The 24,979-nt window shown below is 39.9% G+C and overlaps 1 protein-coding gene across 5 annotated transcripts; it reads left to right on the top strand.

The window, feature by feature from the left end:
* LOC110680825 (catenin alpha) lies at positions 1-23,962 on the top strand. 5 transcript variants are annotated; one of them, XM_021856612.1, is made up of 10 exons: positions 1-612; positions 2,268-3,166; positions 13,299-14,135; positions 14,774-14,846; positions 15,012-15,079; positions 15,144-15,325; positions 15,384-15,624; positions 15,707-15,823; positions 15,984-15,989; positions 22,872-23,962. In XM_021856612.1, exons 1-10 carry the CDS (start codon positions 459-461, stop codon positions 23,034-23,036), a joined length of 2,742 nt encoding a protein of 913 aa, XP_021712304.1. In that variant the 5' UTR covers positions 1-458; the 3' UTR covers positions 23,037-23,962. The 5 variants fall into 5 exon arrangements, with proteins under 5 accessions (XP_021712304.1, XP_021712300.1, XP_021712301.1 ...); XM_021856608.1 differs by having other exon boundaries at positions 15,384-15,630; XM_021856609.1 differs by lacking the exon at positions 14,774-14,846 and adding an exon at positions 14,256-14,322 and having other exon boundaries at positions 2-612; positions 15,384-15,630.
* Positions 23,963-24,979: the final 1,017 nt, after the last annotated feature.

Below are 24,979 nucleotides of genomic sequence, written 5' to 3'. Positions count from 1 at the left end.
AGCCGCCCCTTTTCTGCAGAAAACAATCGAAGTCATCAAAAATCCAGACAGCAAAGTCTGTCACACCCTCAAAGTTTGTGCGGAATTTTGCCTTAATTTTCATTCAAAAGTGATCGAAAACATTGTGGAACTGTGCATAAAGTGTTCGAAAAAGTGCGTGAAGTGGAATTTCTCCGGGGAAAGTGTTTTCGGGAGGGATAGAGTGAAATTGAAAATTCCTGCGCTGGGCTTCTTAATTTTCTTCCTTTCGCTGGGCTAACTGGATCGACGGCCCAGGTGGCGCATTTCGAAAAGCGGAACCCAGTTTCGCAGTGTTGGTGATTTGTTTACCAAAACGCAGTCAACTTCTTCCGCGAGTCGGATCGATTTTGTGTACGAAGCTTTGCTATCTGCTGTGCGGGGTGAGAATCATTGCGATATTTGGTGACTCATCATCCTAGGCAGGGAAGGCGAACAAAATGGGTACCCTGTCGGATTTTGGGCAAGTGGCCCTGAAGTGGGACCCGAAGAATCTCGAGATCCGTACGATGTCGGTGGAAAAAACGTTGGAACCGTTGGTGCTGCAGGTGACGACCCTGGTCAACACAAAGGGACCCAGCAAGAAAAAGAAAGGTAAGAGGGGGGTAGTTCGATTGGGGGTTGAATGTTTTGGGATTCTAGCAATGGAATCTAACATAAGGCTCAACACGATAAGCTGATACCTGGACATCTTTATAAAAGGAAATGTTCAATATGAATGAAAACCAAAATACGTAAATTGGCAAGATGGACCGTGAGCGGTCTTAGCCGTCCAAGTGACACCACAAACAAAAAATACGTAAAGCACATACCGTAATTTCGGGTAAAATTGATCATTTTTTAAGGTTTTTTTGGTCTGTTTTCCACAATAATGACAATGTTAAACAACTGAATGCAGGAAAACAAGTACGAAGGTGAGCCTCATTGGCTCATGTACCAATATTTCCTAACAGATGTGATTTTAGGGCTAAAAATCATCTCTAAAATAAAAACTCAGGGGATCCCATTTCGGGGTGAAATTGATCATTGGTCAAAACCACTAGTGTTAGGTTTGAAAATAACTATACATACTCAATTTGGGCTCCCCGAATCCAAATAAGCTTGCTAAATTCTTAAAAATGCAATATTTATGGAAATAACGAACGATCAAAAATTGAAACCACCGCAGAAAACGCCTAAATGTAGGCAATTTCCTAAGGAATTTCCAAATGTCTTTCAAAAATTCAATAATTTGAATAAATTGAGCAAAAAGGTACCTATTTCAATGATAAAATCTGTTTCAGGGATATATGTCAAGCATCCTAAGAAACTTTCATGTTGACACCATGTCTCAATCCATGTTTAAAACTAGAAGTTTATAGATGTATGTCAATACCATACCGAACACGATTATGGAATTTTACATTATTTTCATAGAAATAAACGTTCTTTTATACAAAAAACTTCACAACACATAATTCGACAATAGTTGAGGCAAACAACGTTCATTTGCTACATTATGTTGCATTAATATTTGTGCTCTTTTAATGAGATAAAAATCGTGTGATTTGATCACAATAAATTCACCCTACTGATCAATTTCACCCGAATTTAAGGTATTTCAGGTAGCAGATCTTGTTTTAGAGACTTGATCTCCGTTTTAATTATTTTTATTATTAGTCTTTAATGCCACTATTTTTCTTTTTCTCCCTGCAGTTAATTCTTAAGCATAATTCTAGAGGCTCTCACGCTATAAAAAGCTTAATAAATTCTTTTGATGTTTTTTTTTCTGGAATATTTTCAGAAGCAGAAGCCTCTAAAACTTCCTACAGAATTTTCTATAAACTCTTACGGGAAGTTGTCTTGAGATTCCTCCAGTGATTTTACGGAATAATTAAATGGATTTATAAAGAATTTTCTCCAGGAATTCCAATGGAACTGCTTCCAGTAATTTCTACAGGAATAGTTCCTGACATTTTCTCAGATACTATTCCAGGATATCCTCCAGAGATTGTTTCCACTAATTCTTCCATTGATTTCTTCAGTAGTTACTCGAGCAGATCTTCCAAATATTCCTACAAGAGAAAAACCTCAGAAGTTTATACCAGATTTTACATATTTATTGATTTATTGATGTGCGAAGTCTTTCGATATTTTCAGCATTTTAATAGTTCGGCCTTATGCTTTCAATTTTTTTATATTATATTATATCAGCTTTCCGTAGGAAACACAATATTTTTGCATCAATTAACAACTTTCAATCGTTTCAGGTAAATCAAAACGCGCCAGTGCTTTGGTGGCGGCCGTCGAGAAAGCGACAGATATTTTCATCGAACGGGGAGAGCAAATCGCCTACGAAAATCCGGATATTACACAGGAAATGCTCTCGGCAGTGGATGAGGTGCGTAAAACAGGCTCAGCGATGAGCATTGCAGCTCGTGAGTTTTCCGAAGATCCGTGCAGTTCACTGAAACGTGGAAACATGGTTCGAGCAGCGAGGAATCTTTTGTCGGCCGTCACGCGTCTATTGATTCTCGCTGATATGGTCGATGTACACTTGCTGTTGAAGTCACTGCATGTCGTGGAGGATGATTTGGACAAACTGAGGAATGCGTCCTCCCAAGACGAACTGATGAATAATATGCGGCAATTCGGAAGGAATGCAAACGAGCTTATCAAACAGGCTGCCAAGAGGCAGCAGGAATTGAAGGATCCTCAGCTTCGGGATGATTTGGCTGCGGCTCGGGCTGTGCTGAAGAAGCATTCCACCATGCTGTTGACGGCTTCGAAGGTTTACGTTCGTCACCCGGAGCTGGATCTGGCCAAGGTCAATCGAGATCACATTTTGAAACAAGTGTGCGAAGCGGTTAACACGATCAGCGATGTTGCCCAGGGTAAGGCAACGTCCCCGCAGGATATCTACGTCGGAGCAGGTGAACTGGCAGCTGCTTTGGACGATTTCGACGAGGGAATCATCATGGATCCATTGGCCTACAATGAAGTTCGCTCGCGGCCGTCGCTGGAGGAACGTTTGGAGAGTATTATCAGTGCTGCTGCACTGATGGCCGATGCGGACTGTACCAGGGATGAGAGGCGTGAGCGAATCGTCGCAGAATGCAATGCCGTTCGGCAAGCACTGCAGGATCTGCTGTCGGAGTATATGTCGAATGTAGGTAGTTTTTCCTCGTTTGTGGAGAATTTTTTTCCTTGCTTCCATTATATACGAATATTGTGGTACTATCCAATCAGTATCGATTTCCTAACCCCAAATCTACCTGTTCTACGTATCGAAATTTTTGAATTTTCCCAACAAACGCGTATCTAATCTACTTAGTATGGAATGGTCTAAATAGATTTCAATCATTTATCTTTTACAATGTACAAGGTACTCCAATCTACTTTTAAGTTTCTTTATTGAGATTCTGCTCAGCGGATTCGAATACATTGAAAAGCGTTTTGAATTACGGCTGATTTGTTGCTGACAAGAAAAAATCGCCTATCTCGCCTATGCGTGGAAATTTTTTTGCCAGGAATAGTCAAGTAAATCGCATTTCTTTGATCGCAGTACGAAGTTGTGAAGTAATGTCATTTCAAATGAGGCTCTCTGTAGAAAATTTCTTGACCCATTCAGCCAAGGGATTTCTTTACTTTTCTAGAGCGAAATAGCATATACTTAGCTTTAGATAGTAATTCGTCAAAACATCAATTTCTAGTAACTTAGAACATGAAGAAATTGATGTTACGAGTCGCCTCTGGATCCAATACCTCTCTCAATTGGGACGTGATAGACATTCCAGAAAAAACGTTCAGAGACTCCTACGCAGTTATTTATGAATTTCTTTTGAGGTTCCTCGAGGAAAAGCTAGGAATTTTGCTAGCGATTCATCCAGAGATTTCATCTGAAATAGTTTCCGGGACTCCACTGGGAGTTCCTCGAGAGTTTCTTCCACAATTCTCCTCGAAAATACTCCAGCGATTCTCAAGGCAAACTTAGACTAATTTCTCCTGAATTTGATCCGGCAAATCCTTGAGCACTTCATGGAAATTACCTCCAGTAATTTCAACATGCATTATCCTGGAAATCCTCCCTTAGACTATCTAAGGATGTCATTTTTCCACTAATTCCATGGATTTCACCATTTGTAACAGTAAGTCAAACTTCCGAAGATCCATACAAGAGTTCTAAAAAAATCACAACGGTTTATATCACAGTTAAAAAGAACCCTATACGAATTTACTGAGGACTGAGCATGTTTCTCAGCTTAGTGTTTAATAAGCACTTCCACAGTTATTAACTGAGAGCTTTCTTTGCCAAAGTTGCCATTTTCGCATTCGTATCCGTATACCGGGGCCTAGATAGCCGTAGTGGTAAACGCACAGCTATTCACCATGACCATGCTGAGGTTCGAATTTCGCTAGTCGAAGATCTTTTCGTAAAGGAAATTTTCTCGATTTCCAGAGCATAAAGTATCTTCGTACCTGCCACACGATATACACATGCAAAAATGGTCAATCGGCAAAAAAAGCTCTCAGTTAATAACTGTGGAAGTGCTCATAAGAATACTGTACCAGTTGGGACGTCTTGCCAGAAAGAAGAAAAAGATACCGTATGGCAGGTACGATGATACTCTATGCCCAGGGAAGTCAAGGAAATTTCCATTACGAAAAAATCCTTGACAGACTGGGAATCGAACCCAGACACCTTCAGCATGGCTTTCCTTTGTAGCCGTGGACTCTAATCACTCGGCTAAGGAAAGCCCCAATGCGCTCTACCAAGCACATTGAAAGTCAAGAGTTCGATTTTCACTGAGAAGACGTGTAACTTTTCGCAAATTTCACTTCAATTTGTCCATTTAATCCAAGTTTGTCAATTTGTCCATTAAATTCCAAGTTTTTAAAACTTCCACTCGGCTGGTTAGCCGCAAACACGATAAATTATAATAGAAAAAAGCCTATAAGAATTCTTATGCCTATTCTTCAAACTGGGTATTCTTCCAGGCATTCCGATTAGAAAGCCTTCAATTTATTTGGTTCCTCCCAGCAATTGCTTTCAAAATTACTCTAGGTATTAATCGAGAAAAGTTTTTGAAAACTCTTCAAAGAATTCTTCAACAAAAGTCGACCATGATGTTTCTTCAGAGTTTTCTCTAGGAATTAGGATGTAGGTTTCATCCAAGGATTACTGCAATTCTTTCAAACATTTCTCGAGTAATTTTCCGAGTAAAATCTGCAGCATGAGTTCTTTCTTATTGATGGCTTACACCGCTAAATACTACAGTAATTATTCCGGTAATTCATCCGATCATTTCTACACAAATTAATCTTGAGATTCCGTCCAACGTGGTTCTTCAAAAAATTCCTTCAGGAAAACGTTCAGGATATTATCCCGAGATTCGATTGATGTTTTATTTCAATGATTATCTTGAAAATTTATATACGAAATGTTTCGAAAGACTTTCAAAAGAAGCTTACTTCAGAATTTACAGAAGTTTCATTCGTCTTACTATAGAAGTACACCCTGTTGTGACCGGAGGAATCCAAGCTATTGATATTTTGCTTCTGTGCTTCTTAAGGTTCGTTGAAAGACTGATTTAAATCATCAAAATCATGACACTTTTCTATTTTCAAAGCCTCCTATGTTTCTCTCATTTCCAACTCATCTGAATCCTCTATCCTTCTCAACATTACTTCCCATCTCTACTCTAAATGTCTTAGCTTTAAAAAGACAATCTATTGAAATTTTTCAATAATATCACGAGCTTCCATACAATTATTAGTTTTATGAGATTTAATCCTCTAAAATAGCATAGCTCAGCATTACTAAAATTTTTAAATGATGAAATTATATCAAATCATTGATAGGTCAAAAAAATCGTCTGTTCTCTTCTATAAGGTACCGTGGGGCAAGTGGGTAATGCAATTCGCATAGTTGAGATTCTTCCAATTCTAGAGACTTTAAATTGAAACAAATGAGGTTGTGTATATTTTTTAGCTTGACTCCCACCATATATAAGCAGCATGCTGAAATTGATTTTTTTGAAAAATTGAAGAAAAAAATACAGAATTTTTTTTTGAAAAATGTCTTCTTACTTTTCACTTGCCCCAAAAGTGGGGCAAGTGAAAAGTTTACCGTTTTGAACAATAAATTCAAAAACAAACAGTTATATTCACGATTTCTATTAGCTTTAACACTTGTTAAGGCTTCCCAATGAACAATAACATGAGTAACATGTAAACAAAGAAAATGTTATTCTTTTCACTTGAATTTTCTTCTGTTCAGTTATGTTAGTTGAAATGATTCGACAACATTATAACTGTAACATTTCCAATGTTAGTTCTTACATTATAGGACAGCATTTCTGCTCTGTAGAATTTCCACCGCTCGTTATTTGTTTTTGAGAAAGTCGGATATGACGTCGGATAACTCTTCGGGAGAAATCAAACGGAATCCTTCAATAACGTATTTAGGGTCTTTTTTATGTGGATAGACCCATTTTTATGTTTTGAACTAGCTTTACATAGACATTTCACGAGATTTCTGTGTGTTCTCTAATATTGCAACTTTTCAGTCAACGTCTTCCTTTTAATTGGCTGCCCGAAGTTGACATATTAATATTGTAATGTTAGGCAACATCTTTTAGAGAATTTCCATGATTTCTAATAGCTTTTAACGCTTGAGTATAGTGTTTCTTGAATTATCAGCACGTTATGTTTTTCTATGATAATTGCGAACCATGTTTACTTATGGCTACTTAAAGAGAAAGCACAAATTCAATCTATAATGATAAACTTTTCACTTACCCCACCTGATAAGAAAATTGACGGTGTTTAAATTTAGTTATTTTTAGATCTTCGTCGAATTAATTCTAAAACTTTTTTTATTGCAGTTTGAAACTGTCACAGAGGACAACTAAGAAGTGGCACAGGAAATTATTTTCCGCAACTTTTTTCCACTGAAAATATTAAAATAAGATTGTACGCCGCCAACTTGCTACGGAGTAACAGTTGACAGGTTAACAATTTTTCACACTATTATGCAATAATGGCTGAAAAATCTCAGAAATCTCTTACCTATCGTAATGTTCTCAATGACCTCAAAGGTTTACGCATGAGTTTAAAACGTTAATTCACATATTCAGTAAAATATATCAATTGTTTTCACTTACCCCATTTACCCACTTGCCCCGCGGTACCTTATACGTTTTCAATTGTGATAAACAAATTCTTTGCTATTGCAATTTTAAAAATAACTTTCCGATTTGCGGCTGAACAAAAAACTTCGCAGGACGGGAAATTTTCAAAACATTAGCAATACAGCCCTGTTACAAAACGGTTCAGTACTATTCGGTTCCTCATGATCTTATCAAGAAACCTCTACACTAAATCAGGTATCGAATGATATATATTTGTTTTTATCCCTTTTCTAATTTTTGTAATTAACAGACTATTTCTTTCACAGCAGTCATTGACAACGACATTAGTTGTCAAAAATTACGATGTCATGTTTCTTATGATAAGGGTAATTAATCATCAAAATAAGTATTTCAATGTATGTAGGTGATTTAAAAATCAAATATGCTCATCTTGAATTAGTACCGTGTTATTTTGGAACTCTTTCCTACTAAGTACATGGAATTAAATTTGATTTCTTATAAAATTTCTCAACTAAGATTTTTTAAAGAGCTCGTTTGCTAAATCACAATCATCGTTTCCAGTAATTGTCTAAGTTATTTTAAGATTTATTTAATGTCCCCGTCTGCCAGTTGATTGGGTTTAATTATTATTCTTTTTCTTAACTTGCATTATTCAATTTATTCGTAAAGAATTTCGGAGAGATTGACATATTTATTACATACTTTTATACACCATTCACCTCATTTCATTCACCAACTATCAAAGTATGGCCAAAGATTTGCTATCAACTCTGAGATGTGTGTTCAAAATTGTTTTCGTGTTTGACCAGCGGCATTCAATCTAGTACCCCAATAGAATGTTATTTCCACAACAACTAATTTTTGTAATGATAGTGTGTCAATGCAGTAATTCGTAAATATTTCTTTATTTCAACATCAAGATAACCATTGCAGAAGTCATCATGTCAATTAAATTAATCCAGTGTTATTACCATGTTGTTTTTGCAATAAATTCCTCTCATTGCAATAGATTTTTGTCGAAACTCTAAACCATTGCCACATTAAACAGCGCAATAGCATCCTGATGTGATAACACTGATTACTATAAATCCATCCCGTTTACAGTGATGGTTGATTATATAAGCTCATTTAATAAAATCACTATTTTTAAAAGGCACAACAACTTTACTTGTAATCGTTTGTCTACAAGAAAGTTTAATCCAAACCATTTTTCTGATAAGTCGTACTAAATCAGTCAGCAAGCCTAACTGTTCAACTATATTCACCGTGATACATATTCCTTCAGATTCCCATGGGATTCACTCAAAAAAATACGTTTTAAGCTCGTATGCTGATGTGGTGCCCTTGAATATTCAGAATAGTTTTTTTTATCAGCAAATATATCTTATGCTGACATAACAGGATTTATGAAAAAGACTATTGCGCAACATAAATGTGCCGATCAAACAGTCGTTAGCTAATAATAATATTCATATTTGTATTATCGAACCAAAGCCTTACACTATATTTTTAAACAGCATTTAATTACAGTACAACTTCAATTTAATTTTACAACACATTGAATAACATTAGATGATTATTTAGTTAGGATTGACAATCGTACTAGAACTCTGATATGCACAATTTTCATTCCTCAGAGCGATGTGACATTAATCAATCAAGCCCTTTTTATATTGAATAATTTGCATATTTATATTGCATACAAATTGTACATATTTGAATTTGTTTTCCTTCATGCCATTGAAAGATTGCAATGAACTTCATTTCCCTTTTATTTATCAAAGACTGCCATGCATTTTCCAATGTCAATATTTTTTCATAATGCTTTGTAAAAGAAAAGATACTGCACATTTGTATTTCATTCCATGTTATTGAGACTGTAAGCTTAGCCACGAAAGCCACGATTTTCGAGCATCAATTTAATCATTTTTACCAAATGCTTTTCTTTATAGACGAATAATAATTTTGCCGAAGAGCATGAGTAAAACACCAACAGTATCACGTGATTTGACTACGAATAAACTAATTATTCCAAATCTTGTAACTTGTTCCGCTCGTATTTTAACAAACAGCTAAAGGTGTAAATGAATCTATGAATCTAATTCAAACAACTCTGTCAAATAGTGTTTCAAGCTGTTAGACGTACACAACAGTTGACATACCGAGCAATATTCTATAAATTAGTTATCAAGCTACTCAATTCCGATTTAATCATTCTCTTCGTTTTTTTGTATAAGATACTATCGGTTCGGTACTACACAGTTTTTGTTCAATAAGATTTCTGTTCTCAGCAACAGAGGTTTGCAAAATAACTCAATCATTTTTTTTTCTATTTGGTTACTCTGCCTTCTCTATCAGAGACCATTTTCAATAAGATGCTTCGCCTTCTCAATCGAAGATCAATATCTGCAGGGTCCTCTGCCTTCCCTATCAGAGCCCAGTTTTTTTTATGAAACTCCGCCTTAACTATCGGAGCTCATTGGCGCTCTGCCTTCTCAATCAGAGCCCATCATTTACTTTGACGCAATCAGGTCCTGTAAAATCAAAATATGATTGAATTGCATATACCGTTATATTCTCTGATTTGCATTTTCGTGATTCCTTAGATTTTTCAACACTTCATATCTACATCTCAAGAATTCACTTCGGTTTATGGGAGACTTGAATGCGCCATTGTTGTGACCGGAGGAATCCAAGCTATTGATATTTTGCTTCTGTGCTTCTTAAGGTTCGTTGAAAGACTGATTTAAATCATCAAAATCATGACACTTTTCTATTTTCAAAGCCTCCTATGTTTCTCTCATTTCCAACTCATTTGAATCCTCTATCCTTTTCAACACACCCCTTATATAAAAAACGACAATTTTGGAGGGAATCCTAAAAAAAAATCTCCAGAAGCATCTCCGGTAGAAATTACCGTTAGACTTCTTGAAGATGTTCTAAACGGGAAACTTGGAAGAACTGAAGGATTTAGTACTTTCTCGAGAAAATTTTAAAATAATCTGTAGGGAAATTCCTGTTGGAATTTCTGAGGTTATTTCAGAGGTTGCTCTCTGAAACATTCCATTTTGAATTTTTGAAGGTATCTTCGAAGGATTCCTTAGGAATCTAAGAAACACTAGATAAACTCCTAAAGAAAGAAACTTTTGGCATATGAAACAGCTATTATGAATATTGACGATAAGGTTTGCCATTGATGCTAATTATGTCATATTTTTTTTCTTCAGAGATGATGAACTTCGAATTTCCAGGGGATTTTCTCTATTGACTTGAATTCGTAATTTAAAGCTGTTTCGTATGCCTGCTCTGTAATTTCGTTTTTAATTTTACTTAATGTTTAGGCTTGTTAATATTCTTGATTATAAAGATCATGTTTTCGTTTCTGAACACTTGAACTAATCAAGCAATCAATAGTTTACATGATGTGTTCCAAAAACTACCCAACTAAACCGGTGACATCTTTTCATGATGAATTTATATTATGCAGTGGCGATTCCCTAACCTTAAATCTACCTGTTCCACGATTACAAATCATAGACTTTCAAGAACAAATTGGTATCTTATAAGTAGAGCTTTGTTAGAAAGGAATATACCAATCAGTGTCGTAAAAATTCAGCCGAATGATACCCGATCAGTGCGAAAACGAACAAAAACAAACTCCGCTAGCAAGAAGCCAATCTGACTTCGAGCGCGAATGCGACGAGAAAGAGAGTGGGTGCAACACACACACACATTCAGTTTCACCTACTGTTGGTGTCATTTCAAAATTCAGTTTCACCTAGAGGCACTGAAATTGAAAATTGAATATAAAAAATTACAAATGAATTTTATATTACTGGTGTAAGAAAACGGCAATGTGATGCCTCCAGTTGATGAATCATGATTGTCTTTTAATAAAAAATACAACTTTTGCAATTTGCGGATGTTTTGTGGGGTATTCTGACGGAAATGATTTTTTTCACTAGGGAAATTGAATTTGAATGTCAGTATTGGATGAGAATTAGTGTAGCAAAAGTAATTGAAAACTGAATGCACGTTCTACCAGATTCGTGCATGTATTGTCAAACAAACATTCACACAAAGAAGAATTCAACGATGACGGAGCCTACTGAGGATCGGCGTTGTTGACTGTATATTGAAATATGCAGACACTGATACCAATCATTTACTTTGTGCTTCATAATCTAAATTTGCCTAATTAGCCAATTTTAGATTTGTAGAACAGGTAAAAAGGGAGGTTACGAGTTGGGAGGTTGCATCTATTGGAAGTATTCTGTCAATCGAGGCTTGATTTTACAGTTGTTAGTAAAAACTTGCTTCTGGAAGGAGAAAAATCTCGTTAATAAAGTCAAACCAACCAACCTAGAACCTAATCATATATTCCGTTTGGGATAATGCCGTTTGTGAGTTGTTTGGCATAATTTGAAAAGAAAGATACTGTAGTGGTGTACATCAATATCCGGGACCATAAAATGCGTCATATATCATGTTCGCTCTATTTTTTTAAAGGAAATTGCATATCTTTGGTGTTGGACATACAGTCGCCTCTCCACATCTCGATATCAAAGGGACCATCGAGATAGGGAGAGATCGAGACAAAGAAGATTAATTTAATGAACACTAGATTGAAAATCATTCCGTTACTAGGAAAATAATAAACAAACAAACTTCATTTCGAGTTTTCAAATTGTTCTGAACCTCCTAAATCTGGTCTAGTAACCTTTGATTATGTTCATATCGACATATGGAGAGAAAATTGGGAACATGAAATCAACAGGAACATATCGAGATATGGAGATATCGAGATAAGGAGGATATCGAGATATGGAGAGAGAAATCGTATGCAGAATGAAGGGACCGAAGCAATCATCGACATAGGGAGAGATATCGAGATGTAGAACATCGAGATGTGGAGAGTCGACTGTATTTTTGTTTAAAATGTGCTTCGAGTTGTCTGGGATGGACATGATGGCCCTGGAAGTGATGTATAAGGCAATTCAAAAAAAAAAAAAAAAAACTTGGTTTGATATTGGCTTCCTTGAAAATGAAGATTAGAGGTATGTCCTATCATTAACTGACAACGAATCGATCGTGAGCAGTTTATCAACACCTTTTTGTTTAATGGGAGGAATTAGATCAAATTTAATGTGTTTCAAAATTATGCCGAATGGATATTATGTCAAATGGCGATCATGTTAAACGACTGTTATGCCAAATGGCAGTATGTCAAACAGCTATTACCGTGTTAATTCGAAGTGTCCGGATGCTTCGAATCCCGGACACCGGCCTTAAATCACCAAAAAAATATTTTTCTGACAACTTTAAAGCATGAAAAATGTAGAAGACATCTTATTTATGGAATCGGAATAAGGTCCATAAACACCATGAAAAAGGCCAGTGTCCGGCTTTCGAAGCGTCCGGCAATTCGATGCAGCACGGTATGCCAAACGGGGTAAACTCGCTTTTCATGATGCCTTACGGGGTAAGATCTACAAATCTGAACACTAGTCTCATCTTGTGTGTCGAGCTGAGGTGTTATGTTTTGGTAATTCAAGGATTCACGGTATGAAGCTGTTACTGGCAACAGTTTTTGAAATTGAATCTATTTTACCTAGCAGATGGCTAAAGGGCTAAAGACTCGGAGTTTACTATCTATGAGACTACACTTGAAACCAGGGCAACAATCATGAGTATCGACTTAAGAAGGACTGTTAGATACTGTAATTCACATGAATGCTGACTACTAAATAAACATTCTAGCATGATACGGTTTTTCGACTACATAGTCCATTTTTGTAGTTTTCGGCGATTAGCCTAAAAGTTAAACAGGGATAGGACTAGAGTTCCGTAGCATGGTCGAATATCAGTACCACCGATTTAGTTACTCAAACTCGATTGTGTTTGATAAGAGGCGTGTCTTCCTTGAGGTGTACATAGCGGGACCTTTTCATCACATTCGATTTTTCATCAATCTTTGACGATCTCTGAACAAGAACTGTACAGAAATCATTACTTCATTATCATAGAAATGAAGTAATGCAACATACACTGTACACTAAGAATACGGGTAATGCCACAATAGATCTGAATAATGGTCGTAATGGATAATCCGAACAAAAAGAATGATAAATTTCGTTAAACTTCCAGATGGGAACGAAGGAACGCACCCCGGAACTAGAGCGTGCAATCGGTCAGATGTATCGCAAGACGAAGGATCTACGACGCCAGTTGCGGAAGGCCGTCGTGGACCACGTTTCGGATTCTTTCCTGGAGACGAACATGCCCTTGTTGGATCTGATTGATGCGGCCCGCTCCGGAAACGAGAAGAAGGTGCACGAGCGTGCTGAAACGTTCACCAAACATGCGGAAAAGTTGGTCGAGGTGGCCAACTTGGTGTGCAGCATGTCCAACAATGAGGACGGCGTTAAGATGGTCCGTTATGCTGCGGCTCAGATTGAAACTCTGTGTCCACAGGTGATCAACGCTGCGCTGATTCTGTGCGCCAGGCCAAACTCAAAGGTGGCTCAGGAGAACATGGAAGCCTACCGTCAGGCCTGGGAGAATCAGGTTCGTATTCTGACGGAAGCGGTCGATGACATTACGACGATCGATGACTTCTTGGCCGTATCGGAGAATCACATTCTGGAGGACGTGAACAAGTGCGTGCTGGCACTGCAGGAAGGCGATGCTTTGGATCTGCGGAACACGGCCGGTGCCATCCAAGGGCGGTCGGCACGCGTTTGCAACGTCGTCGAAGCGGAAATGGACAACTACGAACCGTGCATCTACACCAAACGCGTGCTGGAAGCGGTCAAGGTCCTGCGGGATCAGGTCATGTCCAAGTTTGCCCAGCGGGTGGACGTGGCAGTCGATGCGTTGTCGTCCAATTCTCCCAAAGACGTGGACGAGAACGATTTCATCGATGCCAGCCGGTTGGTGTACGATGGAGTGCGGGAGATCCGCCGAGCCGTGCTCATGAACAGGGTAAGTTTTGGGGTGAAATGGACGAAGCTTGATATTGCTGGCTTTGATTTTATGGGTTGAATCAATGATCTCAAAATCACGAAATAACACGAATTTCTCCCTTGCCACATCGCCTCCAAGGACGAAGAAGATCTCGATCCGGAAGATATTGAAGACGAGCAGTACACACTGGAAACTAGAAGCAAATGTAAGCCTCACGGGCGGTCTTAAGCTGTGACTAGGCCCTTGAGTATGACCATCTCTGTTTCAATGTTTGTGTGTCTTGCCATCTAGTTAATGCTAATGATATCCTATTAGTCACATCGTCCTTCCAACTCCTATGTATGGCCCATAAAAATGTAAAAATCGAAATATCATGTTAAATAACGCTTGTGTGTGCTAAACTCAAGTTCGTACCATTTTCGCATTTTCAACGGCCATACTGTAATTCGAAAAGTGTACAAATTCGTGTCATAAGTTTTTGTAGTAACCCATCGCAACCTTCCAGCTGTGTGTTTTGTACCTTTACAATAATTTAAACTATCTGCATTCTTTTTCTTTCCATACCTGTTCGTTTCTGTGCGTATTGTTTTCTGTATCATTTGTCCCGTCACATCCCAAAATCAAATCATCAAATCGCCATCAACATAATCCTTCAGAGCTCCGACGAGCTGGACACCGATACCGAGTTCGAACCCGTCGAAGACATGACCGTAGAAACCAGAAGTAGATGTAAGGATTGCGTGTTTTCTATGTTCTATGCGAGTAGGGTTAGAGTTGTAGCATTATAGTTATACGTTTGACTAATTGGTATTTGGTACAGGGTCCTAGTCTATTACTTATCACAATCTATGGTAATGAATTTGTAATGACAAATGAACCTTCCTTTGTGTTTAGCGAGCGCACACACGGGTGATCAAACCATAGATGAGTACCCGGACATCAGCGGAATTACCACAGCTAGGGTAAGTTGTTATCGAAATCTTACCGGTAACACACATCAGCAAACAGTACCATTGACAATTATAGGAAGCTATGCGTAAGATGAACGAAGAGGACAAGCAGAAGATCATGCAACAGGTAGAGCTGTTCCGTCGCGAAAAGCTGACGTTCGATTCGGAGGTGGCCAAGTGGGACGATACCGGAAACGATATCATCTACCTGGCCAAGCACATGTGTATGATCATGATGGAGATGACGGACTTCACACGGTTTGTTTCTCTGCTACTTTGATAGTTGTTAGCATTTTTCAATCGTCACTCTTTACAGCGGTCGTGGTCCTCTGAAGACCACCATGGACGTGATCAACGCTGCCAAAAAGATCTCCGAAGCGGGCACCAAGCTGGACAAGTTGACGCGGGAGATCGCCGATCAGTGTCCGGAAAGTTCCACCAAAAAGGATCTCCTGGCGTACCTTCAACGCATCGCGCTCTACTGCCATCAGATACAAATCACCTCCAAGGTCAAGGCTGACGTACAGAACATCAGCGGTGAGCTGATTGTATCAGGGGTAATTGTAAAATTTGTTCCATTTTCTTTAGTTGAGCGATATAATCTACCGTTGACGTTTGCGTTTTCCTTTACCTTTGCAGCTGGACAGTGCCACTTCGCTCATTCAGGCGGCTAAGAATCTGATGAACGCCGTGGTCTACACGGTAAAATACTCCTACGTTGCGTCTACCAAATATACTCGCCAGGGAACCGTTTCGGTAAGTGTCGGCGAGGGAGTTCGCTGTCCTCTTTTCTACCCCCCGATTTCCACCTCGGATTCCCAAATGGTATTTGCAATCGGAACCAATTGTCTAATCAACTAACCTCTTTCTCTATTCCCCACTTCTGTAACTAACGGGAACGTTGCACCCTGTTCAGAATTACGTAAGTTGTTCTCTCTCTCTCGGTGTTGCCAAGATTATTCGTCTGTACATTCGCCTCTTTCCTAACCTACATGTCTTTTTCTCCAAAATCTGGATGTATATATCTTAAAAAGCATTCTCCTGAGTTGATTTTCACAAACACGACACCGAACAGACAGCAACAACCCACATTCTAACCCAAACGTAGCAGTAGATGAAAGTAACAACTCAAGCATGATTTTTCAAATCGGCGTATCTAACACTCGGATGGTTTCGAGAAAAATGCGATGCAAAATATTGTAAAGCATTTTAAATCCTGTTTAAAATGTTTTGCATTTTTTCTATTGCGATGTGTACTATAAGTTGAAAAAAAGAACACTGTTTCTAACCACTATTAAACAAATCCGATTTGTTTTGAATTTAATTGAAAAACAGGTAAAATTAGAGAATAAACCCTTTTGCTTTGTGCTGCTCACATACACCATGGATGATTCGTCGATACCATACCTTGATTGATACATACACCTTGCTTGATGCGTCGGTTTGACAGTTCGTTTTGCACATCCGTCACGTCATATACATCAGTATTGTTTTGAAGTTGCACATACACCGGTTTGCAAATTCCCATAAAACTTATTAAACTTAGTCAATTCGTCAGTTTCAACTTTCAACGACAACGAATATTAGTTTCCGAATGTTTCCAATTTCAACTCGACTAAGAGGAGCACCGGACGGAGCCGTAAATAACAAAAGCAGGAGGAGAACAGTTCTTGTGCGAAATTTGGTGAGAAATATTGTCTTAAACCGAATACTGATGATGTTCTACATCAGTTTGCCGACCCGTCAGTTCGCTCAACTGTGGAAATCCAATTCTCTCGATTTCCAACATGTTTAGTGATTTGGAAACAGTATGACGTATCTGGTGTTCGAAATTTTATGTTTTGATTCTACATATAGGTCGCTTTACTATGAGCATATGTACGGTGTATGTGCTAGCATGAAAAATGTTGACAGTTGAGTCGCTTTGCAAACGAAGGGTGTATGTAGCCAAATTAAAAACACTGAGTAAAGTGCACATAGGGCATAATTTTAATTTATTTCTAAAAATCAAAAATTGGATGTAGGAATACTTTTAAAGACACAATAGGTAGATTATGCGTTTGTCAAGCCCATGCAAAGCAAATCTCGATTTGTTTATTTTTGCAGATACGTCGGATTGAAAAGTTTGGCTTGAACTCATGAAACACTGTATTCTCATTTCGTTAGCTTATTTCTTTCGTTTTCAAAATTCATACGGTTGGAAATGTTGATTCGGTGTAAGTGTATGCTTCGACAACCATTCTAGGCTGATAAATTGCGGCTAGCTATTGGGAGTGGGCGAGGTACGTCGAATACGACCCCTGGAAATGTCTAGAACAAGTTTGAATAGCTGTTGATCTCCGCGGTCGAAAACTGTTCCTCTATGCGCTCTACATCGCACCCGATCTACCTCGGGACAACGCTATCTTCGATACTCACTGTCAATCGATTTTCGTTGCTTCTCAGATCGATAAGGTCCTCCATATGGTCTCCAAAAGCTTCGTACAGCTGTAGTGCCGTTATGCTTTCCTAAATAAATCACGTAGTCAATGAGAACGGATGTAGCTTGGATCTTTGCTTGATGATGAGCGTCCTTGATCTCAGTGGCACCTTGTCCACTAGTTGAGGATGTCCCACAGCACCCTTTATTGATCATTTCCGTCGATAGTCCTTGCCAATTGTTGACCAGTCTTAACTAGGAATATGTCTTGGTCTTGGATGGTACACGTCATTGACAGGCACGTCCCGATAAGAGTTCATCTCCATGATTCTAGGCTTCCTTGGCAGACTATATCACAAAATCATATAAAAAAAAATCTGCTTTTCGTATGTTTACCGAGTTTCTCTCAGATATAACTATGTTAGGCACAACATTGAATATGTACGAGTCAGTCGTCAACCAGTAATCGAATGAATATTTAAATTTAGGCAAAATCTTCCAAAAATCTAATTCGGAACTTTCAGAATATCAGAAAGAGGTTCATAACGGCTAGTTTACAGTTGCTTTTCGGATGAACCCTCTTTGATATTTGTACCAAGGCTTGTCACATTCTTCCTTCCATATGATCCTAAAGCCATTGTTACGAAGTCACTAATATTAGGTCTGCTACTCCAAATTTCTTCGGCAGACATTCCTTCAGACCGACTCCCAATTCCGCCGATCGAGTTGTTCATTGATGTCCTACGACATATGTTGATCACACTCTTTAGCCCATACGTCTTGTAGCAGTATCTTACCGTGTACTAGAAGCAGGTCGAACAAGCTCATCACAATCCTGACGATCTCGCGCTTATTAGTGATGTGACCTTTGACGAGTATAGCTTGCTGAGCTTCTCTCATCCCGAATGTGTACGCGAAGACGTCCTCGTATGGAACCCATTTCATGCCAAGCACCGACTGTAGCTTGCACATGTTGCACAGATTCAACTGAGAACAGGTACTTTGCTGGACGTGTCGAGATTTGCCTGCAAATTTTTGTTTTAGTGGATTGCTCAATCAAGTTGCAATGCCAACCTTGAAAAATGATTTAGCTCGCTTTTTGCTTTGAAATGATCGAGACGTGGTAGGTACCTGGTATTTTCTCCAACTGCAGAGATTAAACGAGAAATTCTGGTCTACCGTCGAGCCAACACAAGGTCCACGTATTGTAAACTTGCGAGTTAAAGTTGATAGGGAAAGGACAAATACGACTTTATGCGCTCTGATATCAGGGAATTCGAATACTGAATCTACGGCATCTTCTAGTGGATCGTTGTTGCACTCCATAGTTAGTCTAGACCATCCAACACAATTCCGAAAAGTCAGCCACTTGTTACTCCTTTAGATCGCACCCTGCTTCTACTACTCGTCAAAGCCTCCTCTCGGAAGAAGGCCTGTCGTTATTCGAGCGTCCTTTCGGATCTTTTTCGCTTCAACTGCAATTAGGATTCCTGCATTTCCGTTTGCGCATCTTCCGCTATTCGCCCTTTTTGCTTCAGCCGGCGTTCCTCTTCGTATTATCGAATAAGGTTTCACGAACAAACTGATAAGATTGATCAAGGCGACGATGGAGCGAGTGAGGTGCATACAAATCCAAGTATCAGGGACACTCTCGAGTCCCTTTGAACCTCGCAGTGGGTTACGGCAAGGTATGGCCTTTCGTGTTTACCCTTCAACATTGTGTTAGATGGTGTTATGAGAAGAGCGGGGATAGACACGAGTGGCACGATCTTCAGAAAATCCGTTCAGCTGCTTGGTTTCGCCAATGACATTGATAACATCCGACTAAGGGCTGAAGCTAAGTGAAGGGGTCTAAGCATCAATGCAATGTGTCGAAGACGACAGATTCAAGAGAGGACACAGCACGCCCCCATCTCGAGTTCATATTGACGGTGGTAAAATCGAGGTTGTTGAAGAATTTGTGCACTTGGGCTCACTGGTGACCGCCGACAGCGAAACCGGCAGAGAAATTCAGAAACGCATCGTTTCTGGAAATCGTGCCTACTTTGGACTTCGCAAAACTCTTCGATCGAGCAAAGTTTGCCATCGCACGAAATGAATCATCTACAAGACGCTGATTAGATCGGTACTCCTCTATGTGCACGAAACATGGACCCTACGTGCAGAGAATCAACGCGCCCTTCTTGGTGTTCTTGAATGGGAGGTTGGAAGGTTGCGGTGGGCCGGGCATGTCACTAGAATGTTGGACCACCCGGTGAAAATGGTTCTCGAAAGCAATCCGACCTGACACAAACGACGTGATGCGCAGCGAGCAAAATGGCTCGATCAAATTGAGGACGATCTCATTTAGAATGCGTGGCTGGCTACGGGCAGCCATGGACCGAGTCTAATGGAGACGTCTCTTACGTACAGCAGAAGCAACCGAGGCTTTAGGTTGTGACGCAATTATACCGAGAAAATTGGAGCCAAGGAATCAGCGGCGTCCTGCATATTGGTAGAACGACAGACTCACCCTCCGTGCAGCCTGCTTATGAGCCAGACGACGCGTGCAGAGAGCTAGATCGGAAGCCAACATGGAAGAGCGTAAGGTGACCTACCGGCTGGCCAGAGCCGCGTTCAAACGAGAGATAGCGACGAGTAAATGGAACTGCTACACGGAGTTGTGCCGAAAAGTTGACGCATATTGAGTATTGCTAATGAAGATCACCAGCTGAAATGTGCCCCGACAAACTGAAGTTGATAATCCCTGTCCTACGCATGCTCCCACCGCGTGGCCGCCCACACCAAATGCTGACGTAGGTGAAAAAATGCCGACATCCAAGTTTCCAACGCCGAACTGATAACGGTTGCGAAAGGATTGAAACTGAACACAACTCCTGGTCCAGATGGTATCCTTAACGTAGCGCTAAGGACTGCAATCTTGCCTTTCCCAGATAGGTATATTTAGGACAGCGTTGCAGAAATGTGGTAGAAAGCTGCTTCCCAGACAGATGGAAGGTGCAGAAGCTGTATTGCTGCCAAAACCGGGAAAGTTGCCAGGAGATCCTGCTGCATATAGACCAATATGCTTGCTGGATACTCTTGGTAAACTTCTGTAGAAGGTCAACGAAGGAAACGGCGGTAGTTCCACAAGGATCCATACTTCGGCCAACACTATGGAATATGATGTACGATGGAGTACTAACCTTGACACTGCTGAATCGACTTGAGATCGTCGGGTTCGCAGACGACATCGTTCTTACGATAACTGGCGAGATCCTGGCATTTGGCCGATCAAAGTCCAGTTAGAGTAGTTTCCCTTCACCGGAATCGCAGGATCGACCTCGGCGACTGCCCGGATAGCATCGGTTCGGGAGATCTTCCGCCGCCGGGGAAATCTTTATCGGGGCAGCATAGATCCACCACTGGGAACTACTCTGAGTAGTACGTAGGCTTGAGTTGTCGAAGTGCCAGTAAACTAGAAGCCATCTTCCATACTCCACCGGCCAGTATCGAAGCATGAAGAAGCTGGTAGCCGGAGTAGGCTAGCTCCACCGTCGGGGACTAGGCCGAGTAGCATCGATCGTCGCAAACCAGTTCTGGATCGTCGGGGCGCCAGTGAACCGGAATCATTGAACCGACCTCGACATTCAACTGGTCAACCAGGAGAGCTCGAAAAGCAGCAGCGGAGAACGTCGTCGTCGTAGAGCAACGAAATGCACATGAGCGTCCAGTAGAATTTCAACAGGGCTCTGACGCGAGGCCAGCTCAAGGTAAGTATGCGTTTTCGTATAGAAAGCTGCCCTTACCCAATCTTCAAATGACAGTTGGGCAAAATGAGTAGTTGCAGAGACACCGTAGAAATGTCGTGAGCAGCGTTTTTGATGACATTAAGCTCCAACGGCGAACCAGCAGAATAGGTAGATGCTGAGACTGACGAAATGCATGAGCACAGCCCTTCCACGAGGAAGTTGCGTGATGTAATTCTGGGGAAGATCGAGGCGCAGTAGGGAAAGTTTTCTAGTGGTTAAGCACGCTTAACGTGAGTCCCACACCGTGCCAACCCACAACAGGCCAGGCAAAAAAGTCTTCCTGTACCCTACTACAAATAAAAAAAACATGGCCTTAGCCTGACTGGCAAGGTAAAGTAAGGCGTTCCTCTTCGGTTAGTCGATCTCTTCTCATGTCCTTCTGCTACTGCAATGCTTCTTATTGAAGCCGTTGCTCTTTTGCTGCTGCGTTGAGCTCCAACTCTTCCTCTAACACCTTTGCACGGACAATGGCAGTTATACTCTTCGGCGATTCGGAGAGCCTTCGCCGGAAATTTGAAGGACACCTCTGGCTGTAGGTCCCTGCTTGACCAGGCATTTCTTACAAACATAACTGACTTTTGATTGGTTCACGTTACCATCAACTCCAGTGCAACCGAAGTGCTTCAACAATATCTATGTTGCAAATATTCAGTGAAATATCGTTTAAAAATTACGACAATGTTACTTCAGTTTCTCAACGCTTTCTTTTTCTCATGATTGCTTACTTACTTTTGATGGAGCTACGTCCTTCAAGGCATGACTTGCGCCACTATGTCACGCCAAAAAACTCTGTCCATGGCTGCTTGCCTCCAGTTTCTCGTTCGACCCACACTTCCAAGATCCTATTTGTTCACACAACCTAGCTCTTTGCGCCCTTTTTCTTCCTGTAGCGGATTCGAGTTGCACGCCATTTTAGCGAGATTGTTATTCGACGTGCCCGACCATCGCACCCTTCTGGCTTTGGCGAGTTGGCACGTCTCACTGTGTTGGTGTTCCGCCTCTGTGCCATTCACGTGTTCATCATAGTGCTGCTGCTTCTATTCTAATGAGACAACTACGCTGCACATGGTAGTAAAGGTACAGCTTTAAACTCCCATTCCCATATACGAGCTTAAAACCCGTCACCTTGCCGTTTCGATCTGCGAAATTCTGAAAACTCGAGACAGAGACCTTGCTACTCCGATTACACTTGACCCATTGTCGCCTTCATCATTCGTGGCGGTTTCTCCAAGAAATTGGTTTTTGAGGGTATTGGAAATCTTGAAGTCCACTCCAGTCTGTGAAAGCTGAAAAGGTTGTTAAGACATCGAAAAAGTCTTATAAATCAACTGCGGTAAGTTCGGTTATGAAATATGAATTATGGAAGATAATTCTAAGGTAAGTTTGTAAATAGTAGGTACTTGACTTACACCGAATCATACACGCTTGCATCACCGCTAGTTGAAGATCACTAGTCGGCTCAGTATCTTTCCACTCATATTATAATCGTCATTCATAACAATTTTATTCTCCAACTTTATTTCAAACTGGCAATCGGTCGTTTCGTACAACGCATCCTCATATCCCTCTATTCCCACTTATTCCCCATTCGCAGTCTCCGATCGTGGTCTGGAAGATGAAGGCCCCGGAGAAGAAACCTCTCGTTCGCCCGGAAAAGCCCGAAGAGGTCCGTGCCAAGGTTCGACGAGCATCCCAGAAAAAGGCCCAGAATCCGGTGCACGCCCTGTCGGAGTTCCAGAGCCCAACGGACGCCGTTTAAATCTATCGCGCAATCGAAATCTCCCGAATTCCTGTGGCTATAGCAATGGCAGCTCACGATTGTGGTCGGTGATGAGGTTATTGCTATACGGTAACTATTCTATAATTAAAAGACAAAACACAGATACAATTCAATAGTGATTTTTGTATGAGTTTTCACGCCTACGTTATTTGCACTAGCACTATTATCGGCGAAGGGATAAGCGAAAGTCATATAGAGTAGAAATTTATTCCAAATAAATTTTTTATTTATTTTTTGTCACTTATTAAAAGCTATATTTTTTACAAATGGCGAACAAAGACGTTAAAATGACTGAAAGAATATCGCATTATAGAGGTTGTAAGAGAACGAAGCGCGACGCATTTTTCGGTATTGAAAACCCCATTTTTAAATGACATGAGCTGCTGTTTTGTGATTCTACAAGAAAACTTCATTTTATATTTATTTTATAAACTATACAAATATGCAGTTCTTTCTTAATACATCATTTTGCGAGCATTGATCAGTATTCTAGAAATGAAGCAGACATAGTATTCACTGGATGGCATAAATAATAATCTATATAGAACATGGATAACTTTTACCGTTGAGCATTTGCCGAATTTATCTCTCAATATGTGAGAATATAAGTATAAAATCTTAATCGATGTTTGTAACGAAACAGATATATGGAAGCTCAAAACAATTATCTACTGGGAAAAGGGAGTGCCAATATTGTTCAGAAAAAAAGTAAATTTAGAGCCTCCCCAACTTGACTCGACTTAACTATTTTATGATAGTGTTAAAACGAACAATGATGTTACGAAAGAATTAGAATGTATCGCAAAGAAACAATTTTTAACTCAATACTGCACTCCAAGAACACACGCATGACACGCATACACTTATACCATATACGAATAAAAAAAAACTATTAGACGACGGAATTTTTTGAAGTTGTATTTAAAATTTGTTAGAACTAAAAGAAAAAAATCCTTAATCCCACGCCCAGCAAAAAAAGAATAATTTAAAATGCAGCTTTGGAGTCATAAAGCCATGTCTAAATTTTAGTACCAAACGCTTGAGTTTACGGCCAAAAAACTTTGAACGTTTGACCATCGATCGGAAAGAAAAAAAGTGGAAAAAATGGATCTCCGTATAGTGTTATGGATCACAAACGGGTAGTTAAAGCTTTCAAGAATCCCAACAGTTCAGTTCAAGATGTAGCGAAGAAACTGAATCCTTCCAAAACTTTCGTGCAAGATGCGAAATCCATCCAAAACACTCGTGCAAGATGCGAAAAAAACGTAGTCCTTCACGTTACGTACGTACAAAATCCAAAAGACGCCTAATCGCGATGAACGGCAGAATACGGTAGGTAAAACACGTGCACGGAAGCTCTACACCCAGATGTTGACGAAACAAGATTGCCTCGTTATGGATAATGAGACGTATGTAAAAGCAGACTTCCGGTAGCTTCCGAGGCTCCAGTTCAGGCTTGGGAACTGTGACCACAATTTAGCACAGTTCATCGATTCTGCCATTCAACCAAACCACAAAGCAGCAGCAGCATCAATACCATCACACGTTGCGCTGCCAACGGTTAACACACTGCTTGAATGTGTTTGTCTCTCCACTATGATCGTTTTCGGGAAGCCATCCCGAGGTGAATGATTTAAAATAATGTTAAATAATTCAATCGCTAATATTTCGCTTGTGTTTTCAACTAATTGAAATCTATTAGCGCTAACAGCAAGAGCACAATCATTCCGTTGCGATACATATAAACAAGTTCAATTTCATGCTGCCTTTATCGAGTAAAAAAACGAAACCCTGAAAATCGGAAAAATCGTGTCACCACTGTGCTCGAGTCATTTCGCATGCGGGTTTGAAAAAACGTTGGGAAGAAAAAGATTACAGTTTTGAAGAGCCGTGACATTTTTTTGATTTGAACGGTCATGGTT

This window comes from Aedes aegypti, unplaced genomic scaffold (genome assembly GCF_002204515.2).
Source record: "Aedes aegypti strain LVP_AGWG unplaced genomic scaffold, AaegL5.0 Primary Assembly AGWG_AaegL5_hic_scaff_1893_PBJ_arrow, whole genome shotgun sequence".
Classification (NCBI taxonomy): Eukaryota; Metazoa; Arthropoda; class Insecta; order Diptera; family Culicidae; genus Aedes; species Aedes aegypti.
Note: the sequence above shows the minus strand (reverse complement) of the source record. Positions and strands in the feature narration are given on the sequence as shown.